This window comes from Calonectris borealis, chromosome 2 (genome assembly GCF_964195595.1).
Source record: "Calonectris borealis chromosome 2, bCalBor7.hap1.2, whole genome shotgun sequence".
Lineage (NCBI taxonomy): Eukaryota > Metazoa > Chordata > Aves > Procellariiformes > Procellariidae > Calonectris > Calonectris borealis.
Window position 1 is genome coordinate 108,437,703 of NC_134313.1, and position 20,147 is coordinate 108,457,849.

A 20,147-nucleotide genomic window follows, 5' to 3' on the forward strand; every position below is an offset into this window, starting at 1 on the left:
TGAAAACTGTCCAGCACATTAGAAAATTTCATTGAATTCTGTCAATTACTGCATACACTTTTTAACATTTCTTTTCACCCAAGTTTTGAACTGTGGGTTTAAAAATTGAAACAACTATTTTGATAACCGTTTAATGGAATAATGCCTGCAAATAGTAACTTTATGAATTTACACTAGTTCTTGCACATCTGCTACTCCCAGCATAAAAAACCTTGAGAATGAGCTAACTGCAATACTCCATAGAGTTCAGTTTAGCAGGGTAATGGAGGCATACTCATAGCAATAACAGTTAGTATAGACTTAACAAGAAGAGCTTCTACAGAGTGGCAGAAATAACAGTAAAGGAAAACAAATTTGGTTACAGTATAAGAAGTACCACAGAAAATGTCTTGGTAGGCTCTGATTGAGAAAACTGGCCATCTCCAGGTGAGCATATGTAAGCTTGTAATTTAGTAATATATTTGTGAAGTCATGACAAATTATCTACCATCATGGGAGCCATATCATGCATGAACAAATCCGGAATTATTCAGGATAGCTATAAAAAGGAAGACATTTTGCTTCAAATGCTTTCCCTCAATTTTATTGGCAATTATTATACGCTGACCTGCAATAACCTACTGCTTCTTGGCCTACCTTTTCTGTGCGTTCCCATTCTCACAATAAATTCCTTCCCTACTCCACATAGAATCATAGAATCACAGAATCATTAAGGTTGGAAAAGACCTCTAAGATCATCGAGTCTAACCGTCAACCCAACACCTCCCTGCCCACTACACCATGTCCCTAAGCACCACATCTACACGTCTCTTAAATACTTCCAGGGATGGTGACTCAACCACTTCCCTAGGCAGCCTGTTCCAATGCTTGACAACCCTTTTGGTGAATCATTTTTTTCCTAATATTCAATCTAAACCTCCCTTGGTGCAACTTGAGGCCATTTCCTCTCGTCCTATCGCTGGTTACTTGGGAGAAGAGACCAACACCCACCTCGCTACAACCTCCTTTCAGGTAGTTGTAGAGCGCGATGAGGTCTCCCCTCAGCCTCCTCTTCTCCAGGCTAAACAGTCCCAGTTCCCTCAGCCGCTCCTCATAAGACTTGTGCTCCAGGCCCTTCACCAGCTTCGTTGCCCTTCTCTGGACACACTCCAGCACCTCCATGTCCTTCTTGTAGTGAGGGGCCCAAAACTGAACACAGTATTCGAGGTGCGGCCTCACCAGTGCCGAGTACAGGGGCACGATCACTTCCCTAGTCCTGCTGGCCACACTATTTCTGATACAGGCCAGGATGCCGTTGGCCTTCTTGGCCACCTGGGCACACTGCTGGCTCATGTTCAGGTGGCTGTCAACCAGCACCCCCGGTCCTTTTCTACCGGGCAGCTTTCCAGCCATTTCGGACCATTAACTCCATATTCTTGTCCTATACAAGTCAAATATTGTTTTGTATACTCAGGATAAGGGTTTTTTTTTTTTAACAAAAAGTAAAAGGAAAAGAATTTAGAGTTTGTAAAAAAAAAAATGTATCAAAAAAGAGTATCTCAAATAACAAAGTTTAAGGTACTTTCAGACCTCTTCCAGCAGAATACATAAGCAGACAACTAGGTGTTTTCTTGCACAGAGAGATTGTACTGGATAAGTGCAAAGTCTTTTAAAGAAGGATCTTTCTCACATCCTGGAGAGCAATCTCTCAGATGGAGAGCAATCTCTCAGATTGCAACAATTCTTATTGTTGCTGCTGGTTTTTCTTGTTTGTTTTAGTTTTGGTTGGTTTGTTTTTTTTTTTTAATAGCCTATCCAAGTAAGTAATTGTTTGTTACATGAATAGATCCAAAGACAGGGATGCTCAGTACATTATTTTTGTTTCTTATAACACAGTATTCGAGGTGTGGCCTCACCAGTGCCGAGTACAGGGGCACGATCACCTCCCTACTCCTGCTGGCCACACTATTTCTGATATATGTAAAATTACAGGGAGTATAATTTTACAAAATTAGAAGGTTAAATGTTTTTAGTCCTGGAGAGTGAGAACCTATTTAACAGTCATATATGTTAATTTACTTGGAAATTAAAAAGGATTTTAGCAAGAATATTTTACACAATCATCATGACTGATATGCATACTCGTCTCTTTTCCAGCTTTCATTAAGTATCCTTTAAGATGCTGTCTTTTTATGAAGAGGAATATCCCAGGAGAAACAAGCCTAAAACAAATACACCATAAAATATTGAAGAACTAAGCTCTAAATTTCAGGAAATGGATATTTTTCCAGATTATTCTGGAAACAACACAATTGAGAGGATTTTAAAAAACTGTTACATTTGTGCACCAACAAAAGTATGAAATTCAGTCGTGCTCCAAACAAAAAAGCATGGGAAATCTTCAAGACCTAATCGCTGGAAATGGCCATTCCCCTCCGCTTGGCAGAATTACTGAAAAATGGTAGCATGAGAAGAACTAGCAAGATACTGTATACAGCTGGCTATAACGAAAGTAGTTTCCAGAATGATTTCCATAGACTTCAAGGAGATAAAAAGTCTGGCTTGAGAAGCGCAAAGCTGACTGCTCTGAGAATAGTGCTTCTGGACTCCAGTGCAGGAGGCATGGTCCCCCCCAGGCTGAGGAGAGGTCCTGATGGCTGCTCCCCTGATGCACTGCTATGTCCTGCGTAACAGAACTGTGCATGGGCAAAGGACTCCAGGTAGGACTGTGTATGCAGAGTATATTAGACGGCTAAAATACGCACCTGGGTTATCAGTCAAACTGCCTCTATAACAATGAAGTGAAACAGGCATTTCTGGAGTGCAATTAGACATCCCCCTTGGATGACACACACTGAACTCCAGAAATACCTTTCTCTATGTTAACTGCACAAGGAGTCAAAACAATTATTTTCAGTAAAAATGCCCACACTGCAAGCATCTGAAGCTGATCAGAATAATCCAACACAGTTCTATACAAAGACGCAAATCTCAAATTTGCAGAATACAATCTCAGGAAAAATGTGGTAATTTACCACAAGCATGCAAATCATGACAAGACTTACGACAGAGAAATGGCATACCAAGCACAGTACCCTCTTACCTAACAAGCACCATAAAGGAGGTTAGCAAGACTTAACCTCTGTGGTACCTGCCCATTTATGTGTTACTACAATACTTACAATGTGTGACATTATCTTCCTCTCTGCAAAACTGTCCCACAGACACTTTAGCTTCACACCATACACACATCATTAGTCCCTGATCCTATAGAGTCGTAGGCATATTCATTAAGACCACTTTAATTCAGAAAGCTTCCTTAGGTCTCTCTAGAAGACCTCTCCAGATGGCTGTTCAGAACCGGACTCAAGCTTTGTGCATGATCTGCCTTAGTGGGATCCTGTGTCTGCACTAACTAGCAAGGGAACTTGGGGAGACAAGTCTCCTTAAAATTAGCCTTTGTAAATATCCCCCCCTAGTGCACACTTACCAATTTCCACAAAGAAGGGTTATGTGCTGTAAGTTTATGTTTTCCAGCACTAACTTTCCCATCTTAACAAGCCCACAAAACTTTTTTTCATTTTATATTTTAAAAATACATCATAATTACCTTCATATAAACTAAAAGCATTCTATGGATTCAATAGAATCAATTTCTTAAAGTGATTGCTTCTAGGAATAGCTAGTTCAAAGCACAGCAAAGGACTGACTGTTCTTGACACAGTTAAAAAAAAACAACACAAAAGCTGATTAAAAATATTATTTACTGACCCTTTGCCTAAGGTTCAGCAGCAATGTTGTTAAGTTCAATATCTTTGAGGCTGAACAGGTACAAAAAGCCACTTCAGTAACATTGAAATTTGCAAAGTAAAAATTGTTAAAAGCTAAGAAGGTAATCAGGAAAGGATACTAAATTAAAATGGAAAAAAATAAAAATAGACTCAGCCTACAAGTACCAACAAAGCCTGAAAAGAACAAGGAAGTGGTGTATGTCAGTCTGGCTAACAGATGAGATGCCAGAAGTGGCACGAACAAGTCAGATCTTTCATTCAGAATACCAAAATCCTCTTCTAGTGATGTCCATTGAAAAGAGCCTAAACTTCATTTATCCTTATCCACTTGTAAATGAAAAGTCTTAGAAGTCCAAAATGCAATAATATGGAAGTTGAAAGGGAAATAACTGTAAACACAAATAATTAATTCTCCACGTAGATTAGATGCAGGAAGTATATGAGAAAAATCTACCAAAGAAAAGAACAATGAAAGAAAATCAAAACTTCCCTAAAAAGCAAACCTATTTCATTACTATGCAGGATGCTGGAGAAATGCCTCCTCTTTTCTATTAAGATGACTTATTACAGGTAAAATATTTTGGGTATAGCTGAACTGTATCACAAGATAGTGGAGCTGTGACCATGACAGTACCCAAGTAGGGGGGTGTGCAACTCTGTGTGATGCTACTTGGGTAACTGCAGCCTTGAGAACCTCTCTCATTCACAGTAAATCCATGCCACAGCTAAAGCATGAAGAGAAAATGCACTGAAATATACAGTGTATTAAAGCAACAAGGCAGCCAGCCTAAGTCTCATGTGTCCAAGAATTTCTTGGGAACATAAAAACAACACACTGCAAATGATTACTACAAGTAAGCTGAAGAATGACAAACTGGAAGCTAGCTATAGCATTGAACGTTAACTGCAAAGCATCTGAAGACCTCATGCAAAGATCAGTTGTTTAAAGCATTCATTGGTAATATATAATGCAGAATGACTCTCATTAGGGCAAAATCTGAGACTGCACAAAGCTACCCTGCTTAACCAAAACTGGAAGAAAGTGAGAAACTTCAGAAGTAACAGCCTGAACTAAGTAAACTAAGCCGGAAGAGCAAATAAAATCCAATAGAAATTAATGCAAAATCATTCTTTCTATTTGAACTATTCATAGGCCTTATGAGAAACTTAACTAACTGCATATGTTTGGGAAGGTGGCTTGGTATTGTTGTGTACAGTCCCAAGGGAACCTTTGCAGAATGGGCAAACTTATCCAAAATGCTTATAGAAAATCAGGGTGCCTAAAGACTGTGACATTACAAGCACTTCAGTAATGAGACATACAAATTCACCCTGACGCATTCATAACAGTGCCTCTCTATGTGGATTCTCTGATGTGTGTCTAGGATGAAGTTACATTCCCACAAGGATACTAATATTGTCACTCATTTTTGTTTAGTTTTATATTTTTGAGAATCACTTTCCTTTCTTCAAAGTGACTGAAGTTGGCCCATAGACTCAAAAGTTATTAAGGGGACCACAAAGTCCTGTATAATATACGACTACCTAAGATTGTTTCTTTAAGAAACCAAACAGTGCTATTGTGAAAACAGAAAACATGCCATCATTTTAAGTACTGTATTTTGATCACCTCTTCTCCTAACAGAGTTCAAAGATTCAGTGATCTTATGTACAAGATAAGCATTTGAAAAACATATTTTCTCTAGAGGTGAATAAAAAAGAAAGGACATGACAAAAGTACAAATCATTTCTAGTAGGGAGTAAGACCAGGAATTTTCTTCCCTCTCTATTAACAGAATGCACAAGCAAAATTTCAAAGGAGTTGAATGACAATAAAATGAAACCCAAGGTTTGCCTCCCTGTCACGAGCTGTAACTATATTTGAAGCTATTGTGATTTAAAAAAAGGTGTAGCATTTCAAAAAGAGCAAAACTATTTGCCTTACCAAAAAAATCAAGCAAACAGCATATAGAAAGAGAGAAAAATCTAATGATAAAAAGCATAAACCAGCTTCTAAACGTCAGAAGGACAAACTGTAGGATTAAATTGTCCCTGTTCTCTCAACAAGAATTTTTTATGTTCGTCTGAAGCACCTGGTTCTGGTCAGCTTCAGAGCTCTACTGTCAAAAAGCAAAGACTCACTATTCCCACAATGTGTCAACGTGCCAAAATGCCCAGACTCTTCATGAGACTCCCAGCAAATATATGCTGCCTTACACTTACTACACTTCCCACGGTGGTGACAGGGATTTTTTTAAGCATTACAGTTTTAAGACAAGACAATTTTTTTAACAAAGGTTGTCATAAACTGCCCCTTCCAGTTGACATTGCTTCCTAAGAAGCAGCAGCACACAGTGTGCACACTCACAGATCACACTTCAGTAGTCACAGGGAACATACCTATCACCATTACATTTTTCTTTAAAGTCCCTGCAGTTTCCTCCTTCATCATTCTGAATACTAAAGCACAGCACTGTTTTAAAATCAGCCGTGTCCTCTGTTTTGACCCAATAATGAATATCTAGAAGTTGTTTTAACCTAAAGATCAGAATCCTTCTGAAAAATTACACTTCTCAGCACATTTCTTCTGACTGCAGGAGACACAATAACAAGTCTCCATTTACTACATCAGAAGGCGCCAAGGAAAGCTTATATGTTCTGTCCTTCATCACACATCTGATGCAGCACAGTCTGAACCAGAAGAATGAGTAATTAACAAATTTTCCTCACATACCTGAAAGAAACCATGAGATTTATTTTCAAACTTGGAAAAAGAATGCATGCAGGCTGAACAGAAAAGCTAAGGCTTTTTAGCTCTTCTGTTATCTCTGATCTGCTTCTTCCCTGACAAACAACTGACCTCGCACCAAAATCTGGCATCTTCATCAAACGATAACCCATTTAACTAAGAATAGGTCTTCCTCAACCCTGGCATCTTGTGGAGCAGAAGATTTCTTTCTCCTCGGTGTCCTTGACAGCTGTTTATCAAGAGGGAGCCATAGATGCAAAGTGTCCACAGGATTCAGATCTCTCATGTGGAAGATTACATCAAGGAGAAGTGAGTTTGGACTGAAAAAAATATGGATGCTGTTTATGCTGGGGACCTGAAGAAATATGTTCTCTAGGCTGCTGCACAGAGTCTGAAGACAAGATAGCTAGATAGTGTAGGAGCATAATTTATGTGGAGGTGATACTTCTCAGCAATGAAGGCTCTGAGGACATGGCTGGCAAACAAGGTAGATTTGATGAAGTTGTGCTTTTTTCAAGGGGAAAACACATTTTCAGCATATTGTTAAATGTAATTTGAAACAAGATGTGTGGCTTTTTCAGGCACATCCATTCCTCTCATTTCTTGTCAAATGCTTGTGGTACCATTAGACTGCTAGGAGTTATAGGCAAGGAACATTTCTCGCATTTTCTTTTTCCTTGGGAAATATGGCACAATGTAAGTGCAATGACCAAAACATAAGCCTCAGTCATGATATGGAACCCATTTTGCCTACAATAGCCTCTCTGAAAAGCTACTATCATTTCTGTGACAAGGAGTGCTCTCTGTGAAGAACTAATTCTAGCTTCTTATTATCACAGAAAGTAGTTTTATGCCATACTGCCAGTATTCATATTTTCCATTACCCTGTTCTTTTCCACACAGGACAGAAATGTAAATATTGAAATATTTTCTCTATTTTGTGCAAACAAAACCAATGAAGAACACTGATGGCCTCCAAGGAGGGGGAAGAAAAGCATATTTAAAAATAGCAACTTAAGCTTCTTTCCTAAACAATTAAAATAGACTGCTCTCCAGAATATTAATAAAAAATGGAAGCTTTAGAAATTCATGACACACAGGGCTAAATCAGTCTATTACAGATTTCTAACATGTGTAACTCATGCATCATTTTTCAGAAGGGAATTTAAATTAAATTGAAATAAGAATGTTGTACTTACTGTAGCTAATTCATCAAATTTGCCAAAGAGCTCATTCAGCAGCTTCACCAGCTCTTGGGCAGTACACTGTGATGCCAAACTAGTGAACCCCACAATGTCTGCAAACAAAATGCTGTAAAGAAGGAAAAAGACACAGAGATATCAGTACAGAAGACATCTTCAAATTCTCATTATCCTCTTTTATAGCACGAATGTGATCCAAAGCACAAACTCAAACAAGCCTTGAAACCCTACCAATAAAGTGCTAGCTGGAACAAAAATGGCAAAGATTCAGGCAAATAGGCATTAGTCTGGTGCTGTCAACGGTTGTAGAGAACCCTGGGACACTTTCAGTGCCTATATATCTATCCTATATACCTATCCAGTGTACAGATGGCAAAGTACCTCCATGTGGGTTCTCCCATGAGCACTCCAGGAGCACAGAGAACAATTGCTTCTCCTCTTTACAGCTGGGATCTTCTCAGCTCGATCGGTTTCAAAGACAGTTTTTGCACTGGTAGAGTTCCACAGCCAAACTGATAAACCTTGCATGAGGTTTACTAAGTACTGAAAGACAGGAGTTAATAACTTGTGTATGGTAGGTCTGCGATGTGGTTTTACTGCTCCTCGTGAGGAGCTAGCGTCCACAGTGTCAGGCCAGGCTTCTCTGTACTGTGCTGCGTGTCTCAGGTAAGTGTGTGTCCAGCTTCCAATGCTAGCAAGGTTTTAATGTCCAACAGTTTGATCTGCCTTAACAATCCCTACCCATCTGTGATGGTAAGGGGAGACAGTTGAAAGAAGCACAGATACTAATGTGACAGAGAGAATAAAAATTCTTGTGCAGATCCTGAAACTCGAGAGAGTATGGAGCTGTGGTCCTTTTAATTACTTAGATTCCTTCATCTGTTGGCAGAGGCCCAGAACCTGCTGCAGAAACCTGATGCATTTACCTCCAACACCCAGACTACAAATGTCAAACAAGTCTTTATTTATGCAAATGCTAACAAACAGTCCCATGCTATATGTCCTAGGTATACTTAACATAGTGTAAAACTTGGCTTGCAAACTGTAAGTTGAATTAAGCATTATGTACTCCTCTTCCCCTCAACAAATCTTCACTCTATAGATAAAATAGCAGATGCTAGAAAAGCAGGACTAACAAGTCTACTGTTTCCAACTCACCATAACCAAGTCTGAACTCCCCCATGAAGCTACAAAAAAGAGCAAATACAATTCCTGATTCAGCCCCAGTTTCTATAATTTCATTTAACCCATTTGCTAAAATCTCTTGTCCACCAGAGCAGGCTAGGTAACATATCCCAGCACAAACCGACTCATCCAAAGTTCAACGGCTTTAATCTACAAAGAAAGCCTCTGTGTTGTCATGTTAATCCTTGGGGCAGTCTCCTCACTCTCTTCTCCTTTAAGCATGCTTTATGAGAACATTGCTCAAGATGGCCCCGGTTCAGGGAAACAATAGCTATTCCATTCCTATGTTGTTTAAACGCAACAAAAAGGCTTCTTAAAATAAAACATTCAGCATTTAGTGAATTTTACTGATTTGTGACTCGGCTATCATGAATGTGAACCAACCAAGTGATGGGAAAGGTAAAAAGCATTAACAGAGTACAGTAACACCAGCAAAGTGCTCTGCATATTTGCCCGTGAAGATCTACTTATTCTCTTAATTCTGGACTGACATCCTTGTTTGACAGCCCTAGTCTTTCTGGAAATTCATTAGTTAATATCAAATCATCCTCCTAAATTCCTTGAAGATTTTCAAATGTACTTAAATGTGCATCAAGGTCTTTCATACTGTTTGCTTTATGACCCGTTTGCTTTATGACCTAAATTCACATCAGAATTCATACAGTTGAAAAAGACACAGAGGAAAAAGCAACAACTACAATTGTTGCAAACCAACATGTCATGTAGTTTTCAGGTTTTAGTTAGTATGGAGGAGGAGTGTAAATGCTTTTATAACAGCAGCTTCTGCTAGCTTTCCTGCCATTTCACATCTCATCTTTTGCACATTCTACATTTTGATTGTTTTTATTTTTCTATTTTGATTTTAAATATGGCAGTCCACATTTTTTTGTGTCTAACCACATTTACAGTAACAGTAATATCTCCCGCAGCACCAACGTCCACTTGAAAAAAATTAGCATTTGGGGAGGGGTTAGACCTTTAAGGTAGTAACAATATTATCTGTTTACCGAGGTCTTTAACAATGAAGAACATACACATACACACAAATCAGAAATGTCCAGTGTTCATGGAGAGTATATAACAATGTTTTAACAACTAACAGAACAACCATTACACTGCTGACATGTACACTAACATCAAAACCTCTCAATTAATTAAGCACAGAGCACAGGAAATACATTCATGCATAATTATTCCGTTAAAAAGAAAGTTATTTTACATACGACTACCTTAATAAGTCAGTATGAGATACTTGCTAATCCTTTAAATATTTTAAAAGAGTATCTGTTAATGCTTAGCCCTCAGCATTTGATTCAGAACTGACAATTACACAAAAAAGTGAAGTCCATAAAAGTACCCACAATACATAACTGAATGTGTAATTGCAAATTTAGGTAAAATATGTAATTATTGTGTGCTGAGACAAAGTTGTAGATCAGTTATGCTTGTGAATTATTTCATACTGCAGTTAACTGCATGTATATATTTTAAAGCTAATGGAATATGTTAGGTAATATGATTACTGATACACTTTTTTGGCATGAGGGTTTTTAAAAAAATTATAACTGCTTTTTCACAAAATTTGTAACTGCATTAATACAATATTCTTAAAATGTGCAAAGTATAACTCCCATGTCTGGACATGGCACAGCAGATGGGGGCAATGCTGTGAGTACAAGCCCTGCCTTTTTTTTAGAGAAATTCTGCTCATTTCTACCACCGTGAAATCTTACAACCATAGCAGCTGCTGCATTTCTTTTGAATGTAGGCTGAAATACAAATGATCAAACATGATTTTTCAGCAGGGATGGTAGGAAACAACCAGTGGATGAGCAGGGACTTTGCAGACCCAAAGTGCAACTGGGATTGCGAGCCTGCTGCTTCCACGGTTTGTTGCTACTGAGGGATGGCAGTTCTGAGGAGGGTGACCCCCTCTCACACACATGGAGCTCTGATATTCTAAAAATGGCATTGAAACTCATTAGCCAGTTCATTTATTTTAGCTAGTGCGCTGAACAATATTATCTCTTGCACTTCACCTGTCTGTGTCTCTCTGTTGCCTCTTCCTTACAACTTGGACTACAAGTGTTGTGGGGCAGCACCAACACTTACTCTTTGTTCTACGATGTCTAAAACAAATTAGGGCAGCATCTTGGTCTGTGACACAGGGTTTTGACTATGGAGTCGAATCACCCATCTGATGCAATAAACTTTTTTTCCCCTGTTACATCCTGCTCAGGATTTTGGAACATAAAGGACACAGAAAGCCTTTATCAGGAGGTGGCAAAATCTGCCACAGGGAATGAGAACAGAAAAGAGATTATAATTCTTGCTATGGCCATGAAAATCATAAGGGTACTAAAGAGAGAAATGATAAGATATACAGTGCCAGAATTCCAGCGATATGCCTGAAGTGTTTCCAGGGCCAAACTGTATTTTCAAATATATTCAAATATTTTCGAAGTCCAAGTCCCCACCTGTTTCTCAGCAGAACACAATTAACACTGAAATTCCCTTTCCTTTGATTTGGATACACTATTCACACAAAAATAATGAGAGTCTTAAATGTAGGCCATGTCTAACATTGATATACTTAGAAAAGTTAAGACAAGGCAACTACAGGAGTGACCTCAGTGTTAAGGCACATTAATCACTTCTGTAGATGCACTAATTCAAGAGCCAAGTAGCCTTGGTTCACTGTAACTTAATCGCTAATTACCATGAAGGTTCACATCTTCAGAGAGGATTAAACTAGGGTTACCTTATTTATGCGTGAAAGAGTCCTCATAATGGTATGGTATACAAAGGGACACTTCACAGTGATTGCCAAGTAATTTTATTTAAAAAAGTATATATTAGCATATATAGAAACAAGGAGTTAGAAGCTACCCATTAACAATTGTTTCTCTTAACGACCATTCAGGGATATGACTCTCCCTGCTCTAATTCCACAGAAATCTTAACGATGCCGCTGGGGCACTCTGGTGAAAAACCAAAAAAACCAATCTCAATTAAACTGCAACTATTAAAGAAAGAAGAGAAATGAAAGTGGAAAGAAAGTGAAAACAAAGGACAAAAGTTACTTCTGTTTGTTCAACAGCATAGCTTGCTCATGATTCAAGCACCGCTCTCTGTGACAAGCGGTGTAAATGTGATGGTTAGCAAGCCTAAATAATTATTGCAGTGCTCAGCCTGGTGTTGCCTCATTGCCCAGGGTCTCAGCAATGCTTTTACTCCTCCATCCCACAACTGAGCAAAGGGTGCCCAGGGAGCTATCATTCTCTTTGCTTGTGGGCTACACCAAAAACTCTGCAATCCTATGCTCTTTGAGATATTTAGCATTTGTCCTGTAGTTTTCAGTCATACCAAGATTTTACCAGTAGGTTCACAAGATCGGGAAATTTGGCTAATCTGGTAAAAACTTAAATCACTTTGGCTTTTAGACAGACAAGTTATTAGTGTCGTAAGTTACAACAGCATGTCAATATTCTAATTAAATCCTAGGGGGGAAAATAATAAATTTTTGAGCAGAGCTTTGTCAAACTTCTGCTCTGCTCTTGATTTTAAAGTCTGCGTGACACTGTTGTGTTGCAGGAGCAGTGCTGTCCTGGGTTAGAGGTTTGCTTGCTCCTAACGCTGCCTGCTTGCTTACAAAAGATGAGAGGAACATAGTATATACTGAGTATTACTAGAGTACAAGACAGCAGCAGGAGACTAGTTTGAAATCTTTCCTTCTGATGGCTTTATTTGAGATGCAGGACAGACTTTTGTTACTGGTTTTCTCTCTCAAGGTAACAGCTACTGTTACCCTTTCCATGACTTAAAACCCCCATCGCTCCTGTAGCACCTTCTGCTCACAGCTAATAACTGCTTGTTGGCACAGCTGCACCTGGGTTAGTATTGCCTTTCTTCTTGCAGCGCTCCCAGAGCAAGGCTAAAACCCACTTTTTACTCTAGCTTTTCTGTGGCTGTTTTCTGAAACTTTTGACTGGTCTTACTCTCATTTAGTAAAATAAGCTTAAAACTACTTGGTTTTTTATATAATAATATTTTAGTTTTAACTTTTTTTTTAAAATGTATTGATTGCTAGAGTGTAGCTTAAATACTCCCCACTGAAAACACAGCCTGTCTTTCTAACATTTACATAGTCACCTTTCTACAGTTGATAGGAAAATTAGCTTATTTCTGACAGAAAGCTACCCAATTTTTTCATTAATAATATTTTATACATAAATGGCTTGTTTTAGTTACCAATAATACTAAATGATCTTACAACAATTATGTCCAAAACATTTTGAAATATACATAATCTTAAGAAGTCATTCGCAACTGCAAAAATCACCAAATTTGCAAATAAACTTCTTCAAAGGACTTTAGTTTGCTACAGAACATTTCCTGTTACAGATGCTATGCACTGCATCTTTCCCTCTGATCTTAGAATAGTCCTCCTTTCTTAATAAAACACACCCAGCTTTCTGAAAAGATAACTTTTTCAAAAAAGCTTGAAAAAACTGTTCCTCCAATTACAGTGTACAGTAATTGCATCTACAATTACTGATGAACAGTTCCGCCTAGGCGCTCCACACGCAGACAACATGCCTAAACTCTAATATCCACGTAAATTTAGTATAAGACTGTATGCCCCACAGACTACTGCAACAAAGCATGTATGATAGATACCTGTATCTTAATGTGTAAACCTGTATCTTAATGTGTAAACAGAGATTTGTAAGCATTGAAGAGCAGTGGTTTTATTTTGACCATTTGTTTCTCTCCTGATTTGTTAATTACATAGACAGAGGGAGTGAGTGCACCCTCAGCAAGTTTGCAGCTGGCACCAAGCTGAGTGGTGCAGTTGAAATGCTACAGGTAAGGGATGACATCCAGAGGGACCTTGACAGGCTTGAGGAGTGGACCCATGTGAACCTCATGAAGTTCAACAAAGCCAAGTGCAAGGTCCTGCACCTGGCTCGGGGCAATCCCAAACATGGATACAGATTGAGGGATGAATGGATTGACAGCAGCCCTGCGGAGGAGGACTTGTGGGTACTGGTGAATGAAATATTGGACATGAGTCGGCACTGTGTGTTTGCAGCCCAGAAAGCTGATTGTATTCAGGATACATAAAAGGAAGCATGGCCAGCAGGTCGAGGGAGATGATTCTCCCTCTCTACTCCACTCTCATGAGACTCCACCTGGAGCACTGCATCCAGCTCTGGGGCCCTCAGCACAAGACAGACATGGCCCTGATAGAGCGGGTCCAGATGAGGGTCACAAAAATGGTCAGAGGGCTGGAACACCTCTCCTATGAAGAAAGGCTGAGAGAGTTGGGGTTGTTCAGCCTCGAGAAGAGAAGGCTCCAGAGAGATCTTACTGCAGCTTTTCAATATATAAAGGCGGCTTGTAAGAAAGATGGGGACAGACTTTTTATCAGGGTCTTTAGTGACAGGACAAGGAGTAACGGTTTTAAACTAAAAGAGGGTAGATTTAGATTAGATACAAGGAAGAAATTCTTTACTATGAGGGTGGAACAGGTTTCCCAGAGAAGCTGTGGATGCCCCATCCCTGGAAGTATTCAAGGCTGGTCAGTAACCAGCTGATAAGTAACCTTATCTAGTGAAAGGTGTCCCTGACCATGACAGGGGGATTGGACTCGATGATCTTTAAAGGTTCCTTCCAACCCAAACCATTCTATGATTCCATTATTCTAATTTTTAATGGAGGTTTCTTAAGGACTTTTTTTAAAGTTACCTGTAGTATTTGATTTGATACGCAAACAGCTATTTCTAACAGCTTCTGGTATAAAATATCTGAACAAAAGCAAAATGAGCAAGCTCAGGAATGAGAGCATTATAAACAGCCATTTCTCTCATCTCTGTCACAAACAAGGAGTTGAGCTGGTTCAGCACAGGCATACAAGTTACATACACCATTATCTCATACTCCTTGACTGTCTGGAGCATTTCTGTGTTGACAAGCCCTGAGTCATCCCTCCAGGACCTTCTGTATTCCTGTTTTCTCCCCTGTGATCCCTGCAGGCAGGCATAGCCAGCACCTGCCCGGTAACCCCGCAGCCGTCCCGCAGCACTGCAGGAAGCTGCTGCACCTGCTAAAACCGAGCGTGGCAAGCCTGTGGCTTGGTTTAAGAGATTTAAGCTGCTTCCCAGCTGCCAGTATTGACAGAGCAATCCTTTTCTATGTCACTCTATGGGGCGTTCAGAAGGAGAAATCCTGCCAAGTTACACAAGACATTTAGGAGCTTGTAGGTGGTAAATGTTCGCTTTTAACAGCGCTCATTCGTGTGCTTTGTGCACTTGAATAGTCCTGCTGGTTTCAGTGGAGCCACTCATATAAACAAATACTGAGCAGAATAAGGAGGGCTTGTCTGCCCTGTTTTTTCTTTCCACTTGGGTCATTTGTTTAATTAGAGTACAATTTATAATAAGAAAGGTATTTTAATGGTGCATGCTGCCTCAGAAAGGAACCTGTAGGGTTGTTTTTTTTCCTTAAAGATCAACCATAAGGGAAAATTATTAACAATTTTACCTATAACTCACTTCAATGATGAAGAAACAAGTGCTCTCAAAAAATTAAAGAGGGCTGTTAAAATGAAAAACAAAGACAGGGTTGTTTTTACAAAATAGTCATTCATGAAAACTAGTTCACTGTGAAGTCTTACAAGCTCAGAAAGCCTACATACAAAAGCCTGTTCATAGGCATCATGATCACAGCTTTTTAAAATGTTGGAATGGGTAAGTTAAATTCAAAAAATTTTTGAGTTGTGATGCTTTCTAGAAGACAGGACAGATCAGAAGTATTTGCATATAAATAGCTTGCAAACTGTGCTCTGGCCTCAGACTGGGTCACGACAACCTCTAAATGGCTACGAGGAGTCTTTTTATTGGCAGCTTTGAATCAGGCAGTGTGTTGCCTGAAATTAATCTCTCTTCTTACAAAGCAGCGAGTTTTATTTCGCACTTGTAAAAATTAAGCTAAATGAAATTGCTGTACCAGAGGCTGAAGAAATTAGTAGCAGTTCAATGTTCACTTTCTGTTTATCTCTTGAACATTATTTGAGTTATGGAGCAGAATGAGAAGTTGGCTGTTAACATACCAAGTCAGCCATATCCTCATCCATGCGTGTGTTGAAACAGTTTCATTAATATCTAACAGAGTGGGAAAAGTCCATTTCAAAAGAGACAACAGAATGTGTTGAGAGCTCCTTACAGGGCATATATTTGAGCTGCAACACAACTTGAAATTATTTAACTGAATTATAGCTGCATGGAGAAATTCAGTCAGTGAATGTTTCTGTGTTTCTACAGTAGCCACTGTACATATATATGTAATCTGTAAATTCCTCAACCCTGTAGGGCCAGACAAGGGATAAGAAAAGGAAATATTAATCCTACATCACTTAACCTAATCTTAGGAAAGAGCTGTCTCTTGTGTGTTACAAACCATACTCCTGAGCATCACAGAAGAGCTGTTCTGCTGGGGAGTCTTCACATGTAAGCTGACATCTGGTCCTCACATCCTTTATTGTGACCTTGGCTGGGGTCACCCCAGTAAAATAACACCTATATGGTGTTGAAATGGCTCCCTTACATTATTTTCTTCTCATGAGGCACAGATATTATACTGGTTGTGATTATTTTACCTTCCTGATGCTTGACTTTAGTGTCCTCACTGGGTTCACGCTATAATAATTTTGGATGTGTATTTGCATGTCTTGTTTTGCATATTGCATTTGCATTAAGTTTGTTTCCATTTAAAACACATGCACTCATTTCCTACTGTACAGCAATTCTGTTAAAAAAACTTCACAAGGTAGCAGATATACAAAAAGCCTCATTTCTTCCTCTTTGACAAAAAAAGTAGTACCTTATTCAAGATCATTGGGTAATATTCAAGTATTCCACACAAAACATAGGAAAAGAAGCAGCATATCTGTAGAATGAAGAATTTGTTGGCAGAGGACTGATTTTCATCAACTTGTGACAATTCTTTTTGACCTCTTCTCTGGGAAGGTTCCGTAGATAAATATATTCTGTTTTAACCACTACCCTTTACACAGGATACACAGGAAATGATAAAACTTGCCTGGGAAAGATTTCTTGTTCCTTTTTGCACAGGCACAAATACGTACAGTGGGTTGGAATGGATAACAACCTTTTCTTGTACCATTATCTCATTTCCAAAAGTAATGTGAATTTGGGCATAGTGATCTTTCTCTTTTGACATAAAACTGCTGCTGAACAGAGAGCTTTGATGCTCTTCAAAAGTTAACAGTTAATGGATTGTGAGAGAGGAGAAAAAAACAGTTCCTTTTGTATGTTTCACTTAATATTCAAATAATGCAAAAAAATGACAGGACCACCACAAAACTGCATTAGGAGAAACCAAATAAAAGGAAGGGGAAAAATGCAAATAAAGGTGATAAAAAGTTGACATAAACAAAATATTCAGAGCAATTAATTTAAAAATATAAAAGCTAAATGAAAAGTAAAGAGTTACAGAACAAGAAGAGAAATATCTCAAGTGGCCAAACAACATTTCAGATCATGGACTGTCAGTATTTGTTTCTGCAAAGCTCAAGCGTGAGCATTGTGCAAAGGATCTGCTTCTATTGGAACTAAATTATAAAAGTTCAAGCTCTGGAATTTGAGGAACATAGGGGGTTCAAGCTTTCAGCCTTCCTCTGCACTTCTGGCACTTTCAGTAAAGTTATATAGCAGACCTTCCCCAAGTTATGAGCTTGCACATGTCTGTCTTAGCAGGAATTTTTCATTTGCTAAATGTGAGCATTTTAGAGGAGAAAAGGATTTTTCCCCACAAACCACTACAGTTCCCATGGCCCTTGCAAGTTCCTTTGATGGCACTGTGTTCTGCGTAGGAAGCCATCTATTCAGTGCTCTTTTATGGGCCGTATTCATTGATGCCCTTAGAACAGTCTCAAATGGAAATATAAAGTAAGTTTTAAACTGGTCCCCACTCCACACAGAAATCTTCAATTGATGTTGGAGGAGTTTAATGCTTTGTACTGCAGAAAGAAAAATAAAATCCTGTGTACTAAGGTGGAGGTCTGAAGTGATTTCTAACTGAAGAGAGTTATCTGTGAGCAAAATAAATTCCTCTCTTTACTACAGATCTGGGAAGAACTCATCGAAGTGTGACACAACACTGAGGGCTCTAACCTCAACATGGAGAGGTGTGTTTCCATTCCCTTCTGGAGGTGCAGTCTGTTGCATGCAGTCATTCAACACCTATTTGATAGTTGGTAAAATATTTACCAACTAATTGATAAACCAGGACTGTTGCCATGGTGTATCTGAAATATGCCAGTATTTTTTCCCAGTCCATCATTCACTTCTTACAGGGGTATATATATATCTTCACTGTAATGTATCCCCTTGTGTTTTTCTGGGAGAAGGTAAATGAGGTAGCTGTATAAATCTCTTATTTTTCACATGCAAGATCTAGTGCTTAAAGACTCTTTTTTTTTTTCAGGCAGCTATTTAGAAGACTGAAACAAATGGTTTTTGTTGCTGGTGAGGTTTTTTTTGTTGTTGGGTTTTTTGTTTGTTTGTTTGCTTGCTTTTTTAATAAGTGAGGAGGAGAAAAATCATGCAGTTTACTAATTGCATGCCTACCTCCTCCAGCCTATCCTTTCTGGAGGATAATGCTCTGACACGTCCAGATATTTGCTGGGAGAAAAAGAAAGCGTTGCAATAGAAAAGATGAAAGTGCAGCTCATTTTCTATTTTCCACTGTGTAGCATTGGGGTTAAAAACTCCAGGAATTTAGAACAACAGAGGGGCTTTCTGTTTGTTTGTTTTAATAGTGGTGTTTTACAGAATGTTTGATGTGAAGAGGGCACGTCATGAGAATATGGGAATGGTCTCTTAGGTCTGCCTGGTAACACTGAACTGCCACTACCCAAAAGAAAAAAAAATGTTTTCATCTCCTTAAAAAGGTAAATCACACATCTTATTGTTGGCACTGACCACAAGCAGCACTTCCCGGAGGGATGCTGTAGTGCTGTCCTCCACACTGGTGTTAGGGTGGGACTTGCAGGGAGTTCCCCTGCGTCATTCAGATCTACGGAGTAACACAGCTCCTGGGGTGAAACTCTGGTCTACTGGGACCTGCTAGCAACAGCTTGCTGGGTATTTACTGGGACACTATGCCCCCCTTATCTTTTTTTTTTTTAATACAGTAGTTGCATTAGTGAAATAAAAGGTAATACAGTTTCTTATCCTACAGATGGTGAGGGGAGGTCTCCTGTTTTCACTTCTCTTCCCTGAGGATCTTTCTTTTGACATTAAAATGAGACCATCTTACTTTGCCTCCATTTGCCCCAAAAGTACCCTCTTAATGTCAGATAATGAATTCACCTCTCCAGACAGGGTATTCAGGTTCAAAACCTTTTATGAACTCCACATCCAAGCAATGAGTAAGCCACAGCTACCTTAGTGGTTATGTGAAACACCATTTCATGTAGAAAAAAAAAAAGGATACTCCTGAGGTTACATTTCAAAAAGATCTCAATGCAAGAGAGGACTAAGAAGCATTATAATCAACCAGTTCAGCTGCAAAGCAATGCCATTTAAGATGACTACCTGCACTGTAACCAATGCAGAGACCTGTGACACATACAAGGCATAAATGTACTAATCAGGATATAATTATCATTGGCTTGCCTTGAACCTGAATATAAGTGCAACCAACAGTAGTATACATGTATTTCATAGCACTGTGATGACATAATTAGATACAATTTTTATAAGTATGTAAGCAATGTGATCACCAAAGGGACAAAGAAAGATAGTAGAAGACACCCAAGCAACAAAAATCTGGCAGGCAGCAGACCAGATAAGCACAAGTCACTGCAAATAGACAGGACATCATCCAAAGATGGAAGATTGGCAAGAAAAAGAAAAAAAGACAAATGGTGTTGGGGGGAGGGGGGAGGCGACAGCATAAAAGCATGAGGCATAAACAAGGAAAACTAGAGAAGGAGGAAAACCGCCCACGTTGATCTTGAATTCTCTCCTTCAGGAGCTCTCAAGCCTGAATTTGGCAACTGAGAACCATCAAAGTCTGTAAACAGCAATACTAACTTTACAGCATCAGCTCTGGGGTACTGTACACTTAGAGCTAACTTTAAATTGATTGTTAAAGACCAAGAGTTTTGTATATGTAGTGATGATGATCAATATTATGTAAGATTTAACCACT

General features: G+C 39.0%; 1 protein-coding gene across 1 annotated transcript in view; it reads right to left on the bottom strand.

Moving 5' to 3' along the window:
- ADCY1 (adenylate cyclase 1) overlaps positions 1–20,147 on the bottom strand; it is a 154,249-nt gene that overhangs the window by 71,024 nt on the left and 63,078 nt on the right. The window contains exon 4 of the mRNA XM_075142917.1: positions 7,719–7,830. Within this exon, the coding sequence (XP_074999018.1) occupies positions 7,719–7,830 (112 nt within the window). The remainder of the gene's footprint in view (positions 1–7,718; positions 7,831–20,147) is intronic.